This window comes from Hydra vulgaris, chromosome 01 (genome assembly GCF_038396675.1).
Source record: "Hydra vulgaris chromosome 01, alternate assembly HydraT2T_AEP".
Lineage (NCBI taxonomy): Eukaryota > Metazoa > Cnidaria > Hydrozoa > Anthoathecata > Hydridae > Hydra > Hydra vulgaris.
Genome location: NC_088920.1, coordinates 33927501 through 33942989, shown reverse-complemented (window position 1 = coordinate 33942989; position 15489 = coordinate 33927501). Strand labels below are relative to the sequence as shown.

Here is a 15489-nt window from a genome sequence, read left to right as displayed (position 1 = left end):
ATTTATATATAAGATAATTTTATTCTGTTCTAATATTTGTGTAATGTTAGTTTAAAATATTATTTTTTAATATATTGACTTTATATATTAGGTAGGTGCCCATTCTGTTCCTATCTTCAGAAGTTATTTATACCTATGCAATACCTTCGCTCAGGTTAAAGAATGGAATACTAGTCTTGCATCTAATGTATGTAAAAATCTAGCTTTTAAATATTAACTTGTGATCAGAGCAACTGGTATGTTGGTTGGGTATGAGCTTGTATGTTTGTGTATTTAATTTAAAAAATGTATGGTCCTTCATTTTATGTAAAAATTTTTTATAGATATACTACCATTCGATGTTTATCACCAGAAGTTAATTCTACCTTTGCAGTACCTCTACTCTACATACCTCCTCGCTAGTTAAAGAATAGAATATAAATCTCATATCGAGTTGGCGTAAAAATTTAGTTCAATAAATTAAGAATTTGTAAACGTTATAAATATTGAGTGGAGCAATTGTTTTCTGGTTTAGCACGAGTATGAATCTGATATCAATTGGATGTACTAAGATAGTTTACTACTTAAAGAACCAATCAATAAACCAACTGATTTTAAGTTTTTAATGGGAATAAAAACAAATATTCAAAAGATTTTAATTAGCTATTTATATATTCAAACACTTTAGTTACTGAAAGGAGAGACTATAGATTCAAGTGCTATAAAATAATTCTACTACCAAAAGTGAGGTTAAATCAAAAACTTGAACTCAAATTTGGCCATGAATTACTTTATTAGACTTGGTGAGTGTTAATTTATTAACAACTCAACACCATATTATTAGAACTGTATGCACAGAAAAAAATAAATGCTTAAGCTTTAAATGTTTTGACTAAATATTCCAAAACCGAAGCTTTATTTTGCAATCCTTGAACAATTAAGTAAGGTTTTTTTGTTTTCATAATGGTCAAGCAATGGGTATATTTGAGAATAACTATGAGAAATAAATTTTTCTAATTTTTTTGATAAAAAGTAACATCAAATTACTTGAATTCAGCCAACTTTATCATTTGTCGCGTTTTTTTTAAACTTAAAGAAGTTTTTTTTACAAATCCATTAAATGTCGTAAGATGAAACATTTTATTGGTGTTTTTATTCTTTTACAAAACAAAATTATCTTAATATTTTAAAAGTTATAGAAGTTTTAGTAACAACTAAAACTTCTATAACTTTTAAAATATTCAAGATAATTTTGTTTTGTAAAAAGAATAAAAACACCAATAAAATGTTTCATCTTACGACATTTAATGGATTAGTAAAAAAAGGGTTGTTCCCCTTAAGTCAATATTTTCAAAAAATAACAAGAAGCCGTTAAGCTAGGGTTTGAAACAGCCGTGTGTTTAATGATCTAATGTTATATAATTGACAGAACCTTAAAATATAGTTCACAAGACAAATAAATTTTTTTTGCTAAATAACATGAAACCACAAGCATCGTCAAAACTGTTGGAAATAAAAAATACAAATAAAACACTTTTTAGATTATATTTCTTTTATTAAACACGAGAAGGATACAGCATCTAAAAAAAAAAGTTTAAATACATAAAATAAAAAGATAAAATTCAAACAGTTAAACTAACAACAATCAAAACCTTATAAAACAGTTATACAATACACAAGTACTTGTAATTTAAAGCTAAATCAGCTCAGAAAAAATATAAGTGTTCACATGTTTAACTTCGAACGGGTAAACGGTTAAAACATCAGTGCTGATTTTTAGAGGTTATTTGGGAATCTTATAAAAATAAAAAAAACTATTAGTAACAACCATAAGTATTGTAAATGAAAAAACCACTTTTGGCAACAACAGGATAAACAACAAATGAGTACACGTTAAAAAAGACTATTATAAAACAACTTATTTTGTTAATATTGTATAATAATTTAATGTTTAAGTTTCATGAATTAATATACATAATAAAATCATTATAAAATATATATCACAGATAGTAAAAATTATAACATAAACCATGCTTAAATTAGTTATTAATTTTTTATTCACTTGGCTCAGAAATGATCAAAATTATTCACATGTCAAACTTCGAACGGGTAAACGGTTCAAAACATCACTGCCAAATATCATGAACATTAAATTAAAGGTAAATGTGAGCAGAATAATACAACAAAAATTTTTTTATTGTTTTATTTTACTTGATAAAAAAATGTAACTCATTTTTTTACATCAAGCTAACTAGGCTTAGCATTTTAACCATGCTTGCATTACTTTATATGAACCTGAGTAAAAATTTATCCACTAACATCATTATTGCAATATTATTTAAAACTATTATATTTAAATGAAACTGAATAAAATATAAGGTTGTATAAATTAATGTATATAATAAAATCATTAATAAAACAGATGAAAAATTTACAACCAAAAACACCCTAAAACGATAAGCTCTTATGTTTAGAAATTTATTTACTTGGCTCAGAATTGATAAAAACTGTTCACATGTTAAACTTCGAACGGGTAAACGGTTCAAAACATCACTGCCAAATAGCATAATCAAATGCAAATATAAGATGATTTTTAATTGATTTAATTAAGTCACCTAAAAGATTAATATTTTTTAGAAAAGTACTCTTTAATTGGGAAAATATAATCATTAATACAATATCAATTTAAAGTATCAAGAAGTTAATAGAAGAATCCCTGATTTATATCTGAATAACTGGAACTTTACCCTAATTTGGAAGGCACCCTGATACATTAGTGCGATGAATCTAAACTTGCACACAAACTAAACAATTTAAAGCTAATGAAATTATTCAGCTCAGTAAAAAATGTTGTTCATATGTTTTTTCGAAAGGGTAAACACAAGAATCAGTGCTGAATTCAAGGTAAAATTGAACATAAACAATTTTTTACAGGTGAAAGAAAAAACATCATAAACATTGATGAATGTAAACAATTTTAGTAGTGAAAAAAAGCATACATATTGTTTGCACAAAAAATTTAATATACTTTTATAACATGGATAACTTATCTCAGACAGCGAGTCTGTTTTAATCATAAGAGTAATACAATTAAAAATCATCATTGATAAGCTTCATTGAATATCAGGAAAACAAAATTTGCACTGTACGTATAACAAAAGAAAAAAAATTGCAAAATATCAACACAAAAAAAAAAAAAATAGTAAAGAGAATTATATTACGATTAATAATATATATATAGTGAAAAGTACATTTAATAAACGTCATAATAAAATTATTAAATGCCATAAATAAAATTAAGTTTAACAAACATGACATTTTTATACATAAAACTGTCATGTTTTATACATAAAACTGTCAAAACACTTAGACAGAATATATAATTAGGTGAATATATTTCTAACTTACCACTTTTACTGATCCACCCATGGCTTTAGGAGGAAGATTGTGACGGAATTTAGTTCTTACTACTCCTCGTGCACCATGTGGCCGTGTAACCTTGCCCCAAATTACTCTGATTTTACTAGACTTTTTTGCACCCTTAGCAACAGATTTTTTTCCAACTCGATATACGTAAGCAATACGTTTTCCAACGTAAAATTCAGTATCTTTCTTTGAATTGACACCTTCAATTCTCACTAATGATGTATTTTCATTTTGGTTGCGAAGTCCGCGCTGATAACCAAGAAAAATCCCTTTAGTGTATAGCCTAAAAAATTGTTTTTATGTTTAATTTTATATTTAGATCTTTATAAATTATACAGCTTATTAATGGTATTAAGTGATAAATTAATAACTTGCATATAAAGGTTCATACCGTACAGGTTGAGACATGATTGAGTCTCTAAAAAAAATAATTCTTATAAATATAAACAAACTTAAAGCAGATTTTTTAGTAATAAAATTATTAAGGCTAAAAATGACAGAAATAGACTCTTTCCAACTACGGACAACAATGTTATGGCAAAATTTTATAAATATTAGATTAAAGAGAGAGTGAAATAGAACAATATGTTGACACTAAATTACGTACACAATTCAGATAAATAACCATTTTCTACTCTTATTGTATCATTAAAGAGATACTACAGGATTAAATATGCCATTTACCTTTAAGGACAGATTTTGCCCGAACGAAAAAAGAAACTGTCTTTGCATTGCGGACCAGTTGGAGTTTCTCATATTAATATTTTGCAGATCGTATTAAAGCAAATAAGATTTATTTAAGTTTGAAAATTTGGGAAATTCGCAAAGAGGAGGCGATAAGCATTTCTCTTTTCCACAAGAGTGGGAAAAAATTATTACTAAGGTATAATGTTTTTTAAAAATATTTAACAAGCGATTAGGTCAGTACCCTGTAATATTATTCTGCTCTCCCTATCTAAAAGTTTTAGATGTAATCATTTCGTAAAGTTTCCTTCATTTTTAATTAACTTTAATCTTAACATAAAAAGAGATATTGTATTGACAATATTACTGTCTTCATCTTGAGTTTTTTTTTTCTCAATAATCAATAATTAAAAAAGACCACTAAAAAAACCTTTGCTTTTATTTGCTGATTTTTTAAACAAAAAGAAATTGTATGAGTTTCAATAATTTATCTTGTACATATACCATTATTTACTCTTTAAGCAATCCACAATCCGAGTGTAGTATTGCTAATACTTTTGAACAAACCGACGTTTCCTCGCTATCTCTTACTTGCATACATATTCAAGCAATGTTGTTAGAGAGCAATAAAAAGACATAGAAAAAACTATTCTTATTCCCCCAATTGTGTCATTTGTGTTTTATTTTCCAAAAAAGTGTTTGAAAATGATAAATGCAGAGCAACAATATTGGTACAACTAGTTAATAGACCATTCAGAAAAGTCATTTGGCAGAAAGTGATGAACAAATGATAAACCATTTAAATAATCACTACTACAAAAGCTCTGCTATATTTGGTGATCGTGTAACTCGGTGATCATTTTTCACAATTTTCATCTATGAATACAATATATCATGTAAATTGCGTAAAGACTTGGTGCCTATTATTAAACTTTTAAGACTTTTGGTAGCCTTAGCGTTGCATATTGAAGCAGAACAAATAATGCAAGCCTTAAAATAAATGATGGTCTTATGAAGGTAGACGGAGACAAAGTTTTAAAACACTATTTAAAAAGTTCAGAAAAATTTAACTCATACATTTTCGAAACGGTTCAAAATTAACCAATATACATTTATGGTCAAATTATAAAACTAAAAGTATTATGAAAATATAAATATTACTTTTTTTTGGTTTTTATACAATCAGAATTTTTTTTAAATTTTAAGAAAGATAATAATCTAAAAGGCAAAGGGCAAGGTAAACTTATTATTCAAGCTCTTAAAAAAAAAATTCTTGATCTTTCTTACGTAGGTTGTCAAGGTTATAATGGTGAATCAGCTGTCTGGCTGCTTTAATGGTGTTCGGTAGCACGTAAAACAGCTGGCTTTATATGCAATTTTTGCGGATTGCTGTGCCGCGTCCTTAACTTGCTTTTAAATTCTACTTGTTTTGTCTACACAATAAGGAGCATATTTAATACAATAAATGTTAGAAAAGTTACTGCAAGTGTCTGAATGTTCTGTTTCAAAAAGAAATTTAATTCCCGTATCTAGATTCTGTAATTCAATCTATAGATACACGCTTTTTGAAGCACCAGCAACTAGTTATGAAATTATCTACTTTGGTACTATTAGTAATACCTCAACACTGTTAAACTAATGTGGTTGAAAGTATTGGACTTGTTAATTCCGTAATGGCACATCAAGAGCAGCCGTGGCGCAGTGGTAGCCTTGCCTCAGAAACAAAGGACCCACGGTTCATAAAAAAAACAAAAAAATAAAATGAAAAAAGAAAGATGAGGAAACTACTTATAATAAAAATTTGGAGTGTAAAGACTCACATCTGTAAAACCACCCTTAAACTTTATTAGCAACTTTAAATCTAATTCCAGGAAGGAAAGTTTATAAGAAAGATTGAAAACTATATCAGCTCCAGGTTTTATTTATTAATTTTGCTTTTTAGATTAGCTGTTGGTTTGGAGCCAGAACTGCAGAACTCTAATCACTTTTTGTTTTGAGTTTTTTTACCGTTCTCATGACAGAATGTACAGCTGAAAAAAGCTTTTAACGCCACGAGTATTGTTACATCTTCAATCACAAGTATAGTACAGAACTCCAAAAACCTGAGAAAGATTTATATGATGCAATTATTACGAATATTAAAATAATTCGGCGCAGGCTTTAACCCAATAAGCGACATTGGTAAAAAAGGAGGCGTGAACTTCCGAGATAAATACTCTTCCGCGGTGCTCTGTGATAAGAATGTAAGGACTTTTGCGAGCATCTTAATAACAGCAAAAAAAAAAGTATTGTTAATACAAGAAATCAGCAAAAAGTTTTAACAAACAAAATGATAAAAAGAATGATACTAAAAGAACACACGAAAAAGATGATCGAAATCCCGATCTTAAAATTGCAATTTTCAAAACTAAAAATTTCAATTTTAAGTTTTGACTACAAACCGAAACTATGAAATTATAAGTTAAGTGGTCATTGTTTGCTTTAAAGGCTATGGCATCATTTGGCATGAAGCCACGGCTAGCTGTGGTGAAAAAAAATCTAGCCAGTGTTTGCTTCTGAAAAACATGGATGACCTTGATATAAATAAGTTTCTGCTTTGGTTTAGGTTTATGCGTACCACAAAATACCAATAGTTTCCTGTCAACAGATCTAGCTAGCAGAAGTTCTGTTAGCTAGATCACTTAGAAACTCAATAATATGATAAAATTTATAGTCACATTAAAAGACCTTTTTCTCTTGCAGAAATATTCATTCGCTTAGGATAGAAAAAGCTATTAAAAACGTAAATCGTAAAAACCCGTCATCTGTTTACTAAGTTCTAGTGGGTTATCAAGATATAAATTAGTGTCTTAAACAATTTTATTTGCTGTAAAATGTTTTTTTTAAACTTTGCTTGCAAATATTTATTCAAAACTCGTATGAGTAAAGAATGAGATGCTAACTTTAGTTTATGTATTAAAATCACCTTCTTAATCAGCGTGTACTGATACAAGCAAATGATCTTTTTTTAGTTCCAGAATGAGTAACTAATAAATTCAACTTAACAAGAAGGGTTTATCATTGTAAAAAACTGGTATAGACTGTCCAGATCGATGTCTTATAAGATTTTGAAATATTTCGTGAACCACTTGATTGATTTTGATAATTTTTATGATGCTTTAAAGCAAATTGATTTCCTTTTCAAATAATACAACTGTAGCTTTAAAAATTTTTTTAAAACTTTAACTTTTATTTTTCATGTGCGTTTTGTATCTGTATTGCATTTGTAATTTTTTTCTTTTCTTTTGCAATTTCGTATACTAATAGTTAAAAATACCTTTTTAAAATAAAATCATTGTTGTGTTCATCATCAAACAAACGACCCAAAAAATGATATCTAATGCTTGTAACAAATGTTGACTTTAAAGCCACATTAAAAAACGTTTAACAATAAACATAATGATCAAAACGTTTAACAACATTAACACTGATCATTACTTTTCAAAGCTAAACAAATTTTTTTATTTTTTTGAATTTTCATAATTAAAGTTGATATAGATCAAAATAATATATTCTATTCGAATGCCAATTACCCGCACATCGTTTACAATACGCATACATAGATCATAGAAAGCGAAATTTGGCGTTTTTGTTAAGGTTTTTTTTTTGCACAATTTAATTTAATTTTTCACCAGGATGGTGGAAAATTAGACGTAAACATAAAAAACTTGAGTTTAAACTTTTTTGGGAATTTTTATATACAATAAAGTTTAAGATTTAAATTTGCTGCATTTATTCAAAAATACGTAATAATACCAAACTAACCTTCAAGAAGGTACTTATTTAAAAACACGATGTAATAATAACTGATTTTAAAGGAGGTACTTATTTAGAAGACACATACCTTCTTCATAATCCTGTGCCTAAAGAAACGACGAATATGAAACCAAATTTAATGTATTTAAAGTAATATTTATATCAAAAGTTATTATTTGATTTGTTACATTAATTTTATTTCATAGTCATTCGCATGGTTGTATGTTCCAAGCTTCAGCTGGAGATAAAACAAAACTCATATCTCCGTCTAAGATGAAATTTTGAATGCATCCCTCATAGCTTCGAAGATACTTTCCTTGCGAGAGCGAACGTGTGTTTATTCCTCCACCTTTTACAACAAAAATTATAAAACAATATATATATATATATATATATATATATATATATATATATATATATATATATATATATTAATATAAATATAAAAAATTAAATTTTAAAATTGTTAATTCATTTTGGAATAATAGTATTAGTAAAAAATCAATACAATTAATTATATGAATATAGAACGAGAGAGATGGGATGAAAATAGTAGTACCGTACATTACGGTACTGGTATTTCCGAAATTCTAGGTACTGTACTACTAGTAGAGCACCTATAATTTTTTGAAAACTAATGAACAAGTTTTTTGTAATAATGAATGAAAAAATCTTATTACTTAGATTTTGATATTTCAATCGAATTGATTAAAAAAAAAATCACGTCAATCATATTGTTTTACATTTTATTTCAGGAACAAAACAATAATAACAAAAAAGGTTGCAGTCATTGAAATAGCAGTGATATCTGAAAATGGAAAAACATAATAATTTTTCTTGTGTTAACATTACAGATAAAAAATAAGTATAATAGAATAATATTTAACCTTAGTATTTCCTTACAAAACAAAGATTTTGCATTAAGTCAACTAGGCATCTTTCTGCGGCTATTGCATACCGCATTTGTTGAACAGCTTCCCATAACTGCTGAGAAATAGTTGGATTAGCAGCAGAAAATGCTTTCTTAATGTCTTCTCATAAATTTTCAATGACATTGAGGTCGAGCGACTGAGCAGGTTACTCGATAACCTAAACTCGATTGATCTAAAAGTACTCCTTTGCATTGCGACTAGTGTGTTTTAGGTCTTTTTCTTGTTAGAAGATCCATTTTAGCAGCATATCTTTATTAGTATAGGGTAGCATAACATTATTGAGGATATCTATATATGTTAGTCAACGATACCATTTATCTTATGAATAGGTCCTACACAATTATACAGTATCTCAAAAAATTATCCGACCAAACATTTAAAAAAAATATTTTTCCTAAAAAAAGTGCTGTATTTTTGTAAATTTAGATTTTTTTGGTAAACTCAAGATTAATAAAAATAAAAGAACATGTTTTTAAATAAATTTTATTTATTTTAATGTAAAATATGAATCATAAAGTTTTCAGTCTTAAAATAAAGGAACTTAGGTCGATTTTTATTGTCAAAAAAAATATTCGACCAAACACATTATTTGTTTCATAATAAATTATTATATAACAAAACAATTATTTCAATACTTTGTTGGGCCTTCCTTTGCTTGGATTACAGCTTCTAGACGTCTAGGCATTGATTCAACTAAAGATTTTGTTTCTTCTAGTTGAATCTTTTCCCAAGCTTCTTTAATTGCCACTCTGAGGTTATCTTTTTTGGAAAATGACTGAAATGACTCCAATTTTTCGGTCTAAAAGTTCCCACAAATGTTCAATGGGATTAAGGTCCGGTGATTGTGCGGGTCATTCCAAGACCTCAACATTATTTTCAGCAAACCACTCCTTAGTTTTAGTGGCACTATGCTTGGGATCGTTGTCTTGGTGAAATGCAAAATCAGATCCTAGCCGAAGTTTTCGAGCAGATGACTTCAAATTTTGCTTTAATATGTTTCTGTATTGCACCTGATCCATTGAAGTATCAATAAATTGGAGTTTTCCGACACCCTTCCAAGCCATTGAACCCCATACCATCACGTTACCACCACCATACTTGACAGTTCCTCTCACGCAGCTAAATTTGTAGGCTTCTCCAGCTTTTCTCCAAACTTTTTGGGCTCCATCAGATGACTTTAAGATGAACTTCGATTCGTCACTCCACAGGATCTTTTTCCAGAAACTGAACGGCATGTTTTTGAAATTATGAGCTAACTCCAATCTTTATTTCATGTGTTTCTTACTCAAATATGGTTTATTACGCACAAGTCGTCCTTGAAATCCCTGGTCTCGGATACAATTTCTGATTGTCTGATGGGATAATTTGATTCCATAATTCTCCTCAGCTTGCTCAGCCAGTTTTCGAGCAGAAATGAAGCAATTTTTCTTGACTTGTATAATTAAGTTTCTATCAAAACTCTTAGAAGTCTGTTTTTGCGACTTGCCCTTCTTTTGGGGGTGTTGTTCCGATCAAATTATACTTCTTCATTATGTCGGATACTGTATTATGAAGAAATCCAGTCTCTTGCTGCACCTGACGATAGGTTTTACCCTGATTGACTAGATCGACAGCTAAATTTCTCTGAGAAACAGTCCAGTGACGTTTACTTTCAACCATTTTACTTAAAAAAACATGAAACCTTTTTTTTATATAAAGCTTTTTTTTTTACTACAAAAAAACAGTTTTTTGTTATGCAATTTCATTAATTGTATAAAAATTTGCTAAAAGATTTCAACAAATTTCACATAAAATTAATTAAACTTACCTAAATATCACTTGGTCGGATCGTTTTTTTACAAGCCTATTTGATACTAAGTTTCTTTTAGGACAAATAATAAACCAAATGAAGCATGAATCAAAAAATATGAACGCTAAATAACATACTATTCCCAATAGAATTAAAATGACAGAAAAAAGTAAGTATCACTATTCATTGTTTTTAGTATAGTTTAGAGCGTAAACATTTTTTTTGGGGAAAAACTCATTTAGTCTGATAATTTTTTGAGACACTGTATATTATAAATACATTATATGTATGAGAAGCAGCCCATACCATGTCTTTGAGTCCACCATCTTTAATAGACTTATCAGTATATTTTTGCTTGAATTCTGTATTAGCTGGATGTGTCTTAAGCCTGAACCTCCATAAAGAGAGTCTGCAAGCATTTAGATATGTATTTTTGTCAACAAAGGGACCTTTCCTAGACAGCATGCATTTAGACTGTTCTCTCTTAAGTGCCTACATACAATAATGTCACTCATCTTTAATTTAGGAACATCTTTGAAATGCTTGGCCAATAAAAATGATTTGCTTTAAACAAATCTAACAACTCTTCAGTCTTCCTGAGTGGTAGTCTTACGTTTTCCACATTGTTTTTCAACTTTTACTTTATACTTTATGGCGCTTGAAATCATCTTTGCTGAGCATCCGAGAACATTTTGGATGTATGAGTAAGTATCGCCTTCTCTACCATGCTTCAAAACAATGTCTTCCTATGCTTCAAAATAATGTTGCGTTCTGCTGGTGTATTGAAATAATACACCAGCAGAACGCAACATTATTGGAAGAGAAAAGATGAAGTTTATGGAGCAAGATAGCGATTAACAGACGACTTAAAAGATTGAAAATTATATGAATCAGGAAAACAGGATGAAGGAAGAAAGAAACTAAACAAATAAGAATTTTAAGAGTACTTTGACAAGTAACACGAGAAAGAATTTTTGTAGATAGCACAAGAAACGCTAGAGCAGTGCCCATTACAGTATTCATAGAAAAGAAAAGCAACATTACAACAACGTGATAATGGTTGGAGGTTGGCTGCAAGAGCAGGTCCAACAATGTTTACATGCGTTTTTGTACCTTGTCTAAAAGAAAAAGTGCATCATTAGAAGATCTACCCCAGATATGGCAACAGTATTCCAAACAAGGGCGGATTTGAGATTTATAAAAATGGAATCTTGAGTAAGAAAGTGGCGAGCATGATAAAAAAATGTAACCTTAGCAGATACTAATTTTGCAACCAATTTGATATATGGTTTCCAAGAAAGATCAGAGGTAAGAGTTAATCCTAGAAGATGAAGGGTAGATGACTCATCGAGTAAATTACCATTCATAAATATAGGAAGATCTAGATTATTGCGATAATGATAAGCTGAAAAAAAAAAAAATTTGAGTTTTATTTGAGTTAAAGTTCACCAGCCACTAAGAGCGTCATGCTGTAGCAGAAGTGAGATCCTTCTCAAGCCAAGCTCAAAAGCCCCTTTCAAGCAATCAGAGAGTGTTGGCTTCTTATCAAGACAAGAATAAATGGTATGATCTGCAAACAATGTCACCTTAGATGTTAGAATATCTGGGAGATTGTTTATGTAAATTAAAAAGAGTATAGGACCAAGGATAGAATCTTGAGGAAGCCTTGAAGCTACAGGATATGAACAAAAGTGCTGTCAATTGAGGACAACTTTTATACTATGATTGGTAAGGAAGGATTCAATAATCTTAAAGATGTTACATGATACACTATAAGAGGAGACCTTATGGAGAAAACCAGCATGTCAAAACTTATCAAAGATTTTAGAAATGTTGAGAGCAACTGCCTTAGCCTCTCCACATCTATCTAACGCATGATAAAACCTATCAGTTGTTACCGTTAACAAATCAGCTGTAAAACGAGAAGTGCGAAACCCATATTGATGATCAGAAAGTAAGTTTTTAGAGCACTTTTTAAAAAAATTTTGAAAGTATAGAGGACAGCTCCAGAGAACACTTCTGCAAGACTATAACAGGTATGATACCTGGACCACAAGCTGTTGAAGAGTCTAAGCAGGAAATTACTTATTATATTAGGTAGAATTAAATTGGGTAGAAAAGAACTAGTGGAATCAAGAGATGATATTGAAGAGAAGTTCTTAGCAAACAATTCAGCATTGTCTTTAGGTAACTTACTTTACTTAAAAATTACAACCACTAATATTTTAATGCATTCCCTCAGTTACAAAAATGTTATCAAAAATAAGGGTATTCTTGAATGTGTTGAATTCTCATTTGTTCAACTTACTCTTTCTAATATATGAACATAATGAAAAATTAGCCTTTCTATATAATACAGAAGGTGAATAATAATTAAAATATGAATAATTTTTTAGTACAATTTTTTTCATACTTAGAGCTATATATATATATATATATATATATATATATATATATATATATATATATATATATATATATATATATATATATATATATATATATATATATATATATATACATCAACCCTTGAAATTATGGTTAGCATTCGGCAATGGTGACCTAAAAGTGTTTAGCCGATCTTGTTTCTATGTTTTACGGCAAGACCTTTGTATCAAATTTATTTTGCCAACCTCTAAAAGATTGAGGTCGGCAATAATTTGCCGACCTCATTTTGCCTAATTCCGAGAATTGATATGTATGTTTATATATATATATATATATATATATATATATATATATATATATATATATATATATATATATATATATATTTACACACACATATATATATATATATACATATATATATATATATACACACATATATATATATATATATATATATATATACATATATATATATATATCTATATCTATCTATCTATCTATCTATATATCTATATATATATATAGTGCTTTAAAAAAAAAGGCACATAAAAATTTTGTTGCTTAAAGCTTATTTAAAGTATCATTAAAAAAATTGAAATAATTTTTTTAATTACTAGTGAGAAAAATTTTTGTCAAATAAACCTTGCATCTTGAATGACTAAAATATACAATTGTATATAAAAAATATACCAAACATAATAACAAAAACTATCTATAATAAAAACTGCGCTATATCAAAATTGGCACAACAAAAATGAACATCTAAATTAATATTTAAAATATTCCCACGATTTTTTGCAAGCTACACGTCTCTTTTGATCAATTTAACAAGATTACTGCAAATTGCGTTTGGAACTCTTTACCAAACGGTATCTAGTTCTTGTTGTTAATGTTAATGGATCTTATTCATAATTTGAGTAACTATTTGTCCACCTAAGCACAAATAGAATTGATTGGATTAAAATTTGGTCATCAAGCTGGGCAATAAGTAATTTTGTTTCTATTCATCCATGCTTTGACTGTACAAGCTGTGTGGAAAGGCAAATTCTATTTTTAAAAATACTACCATTAAATTCAATCAATCAGCATGTTTACTGATGGAACAACGCAGTTTTCTAGCAACTCTATATAGGTGTGATATTTTTTTATGGTTTTTGTTGAATATGTTGGTAAGTTAACGACAACTTAACCTTGTATTGGTTCTTACTTAACAAAATATAAGATTGTTTTCGTGCTCCGCAGATTTTTTTTAATTTTTTGTAACATAAATGGTGCGGATGCCATCTGTCATTTTAAACATTTTCAGAGTATTTTCTGGTGCAATTTTCTGAAACCTTAAATCTTCTTACTATTTTTATTATAGACCCATCCTTCAAATCTATCATGGAGTCATTCTTTATACATATTATTTTGTGTTCTTAACTTTTAGATTTTAACTTTTTTAAGATCTTAATTTTTAGATTTTATCAAACATCTACAAAAGCTTTTGTGACTAAACTGTTCATCCTAAACAATTTTATGCATCTTTTTATAGGAATTGTCAAACTAACATATTAACTATCTAAATTATTATGAACTATTAAATGGGTTGAAAATAAAATAGAACGAAAATCAATTAAAATGTTTGTGTGGCTTTTTTTTGCAGGTATGCTTTTTTTTTTCCGTTGACTAATTAAAACTAAACTAATTAAAAAAAATAACATTAAGTGAACTTGTTATTGACATGTTAGTTGTAGAGAAATAGTTTTTTTGTTGTGTGAAAAAAAAAAAAAAAAGAAAAAAATTCCTTTAGCAAATATGTTTACTTTTTAATATTTGAAAGCACTTGTTTAATAAAATTATAACTAAAAACTTAAAACGTTAAGATAAACATACCTAAGTACAAATAAGCAAAGAAATTCAAGGACACATTAATTTCTCCTGCATTTAAAGTGAAGCTGTCTTTTTCATCAATCATGCAAATTAAAGTTGAACCTTGTCTAAAAATACAGAAAATAATTATTACTGTTAATAATCAATACAAGCTTTTAAGAAAAAATGAAATAAAAATAGAAACAATATATAAAAAATAAGTAATAAAAAGTAGCTCTTGCTTAGTAGATAAGAAATCGCAGATGAGCAGTCAAATTGACTAATCAACACAAAGAAATGATGGTCAATTGTTTTTTGAGACGGTCAAAATTTTTATGTTTTAAAAGATATATTTAATATTGATTTTGAATAATAATAAAATAAAAACTTCAATCTCTGAAATTAATGAAGAAAAACACACATTTTATATCTCTTGCTCATTAAAATCATTTCAAAAACCCCTAATGTTAATGTTAAGTTGTTAATAATGTTATTATTTTTTTGTAATTCACCTCCCCAAGGCCAAGAAGGCCACTACAGACGAGGAGGCTACTTGTGGTTATAACCCTCTCCCAACTCTATAACTTCGAAACACAAACGTTGACGAACAAGGCCGCTGCGCGGAGAAACAAGTTGAGCGCA

The 15489-nt window shown here is 28.4% G+C and overlaps 2 protein-coding genes across 3 annotated transcripts in view; both read right to left on the bottom strand.

Annotated features, from left to right (window-relative positions):
* Window positions 1-1510: 1510 nt before the first annotated feature.
* On the bottom strand, window positions 1511-4174 carry LOC100199650 (large ribosomal subunit protein eL33). 2 transcript variants are annotated; one of them, XM_065787959.1, is made up of 4 exons: window positions 4090-4174; window positions 3797-3823; window positions 3388-3688; window positions 1511-1559 (listed from the first exon to the last, which is right to left on the bottom strand). In XM_065787959.1, exons 2-4 carry the CDS (start codon window positions 3811-3813, stop codon window positions 1536-1538), a joined length of 342 nt encoding a protein of 113 aa, XP_065644031.1. In that variant the 5' UTR covers window positions 3814-3823; window positions 4090-4174; the 3' UTR covers window positions 1511-1535. The 2 variants fall into 2 exon arrangements, with proteins under 2 accessions (XP_065644031.1, XP_065644032.1); XM_065787960.1 differs by having other exon boundaries at window positions 4013-4133.
* A 3835-nt stretch (window positions 4175-8009) lies between these two features.
* LOC101240275 (basement membrane-specific heparan sulfate proteoglycan core protein) overlaps window positions 8010-15489 on the bottom strand; it is a 124679-nt gene continuing 117199 nt past the window's right edge. Inside the window, exons 50-51 of the mRNA XM_065787957.1 lie at window positions 14872-14975; window positions 8010-8233 (exon numbers count right to left, since the gene is read on the bottom strand). Of these exons, the coding sequence (XP_065644029.1) occupies window positions 8091-8233; window positions 14872-14975 (247 nt within the window). The 3' untranslated portion in view covers window positions 8010-8090. The remainder of the gene's footprint in view (window positions 8234-14871; window positions 14976-15489) is intronic.

What these genes read in the sequence shown, in the direction of transcription:
- LOC100199650 (XM_065787959.1), bottom strand. An exon ending in TGGGTGGATCAGTAAAAGTG is followed by an intron (nt 1,560 to 3,387) that starts GTAAGTTAGAAA and finishes TTTTTTTTTTAG; the next exon opens with ATGCTGTATCCTTCTCGTGT.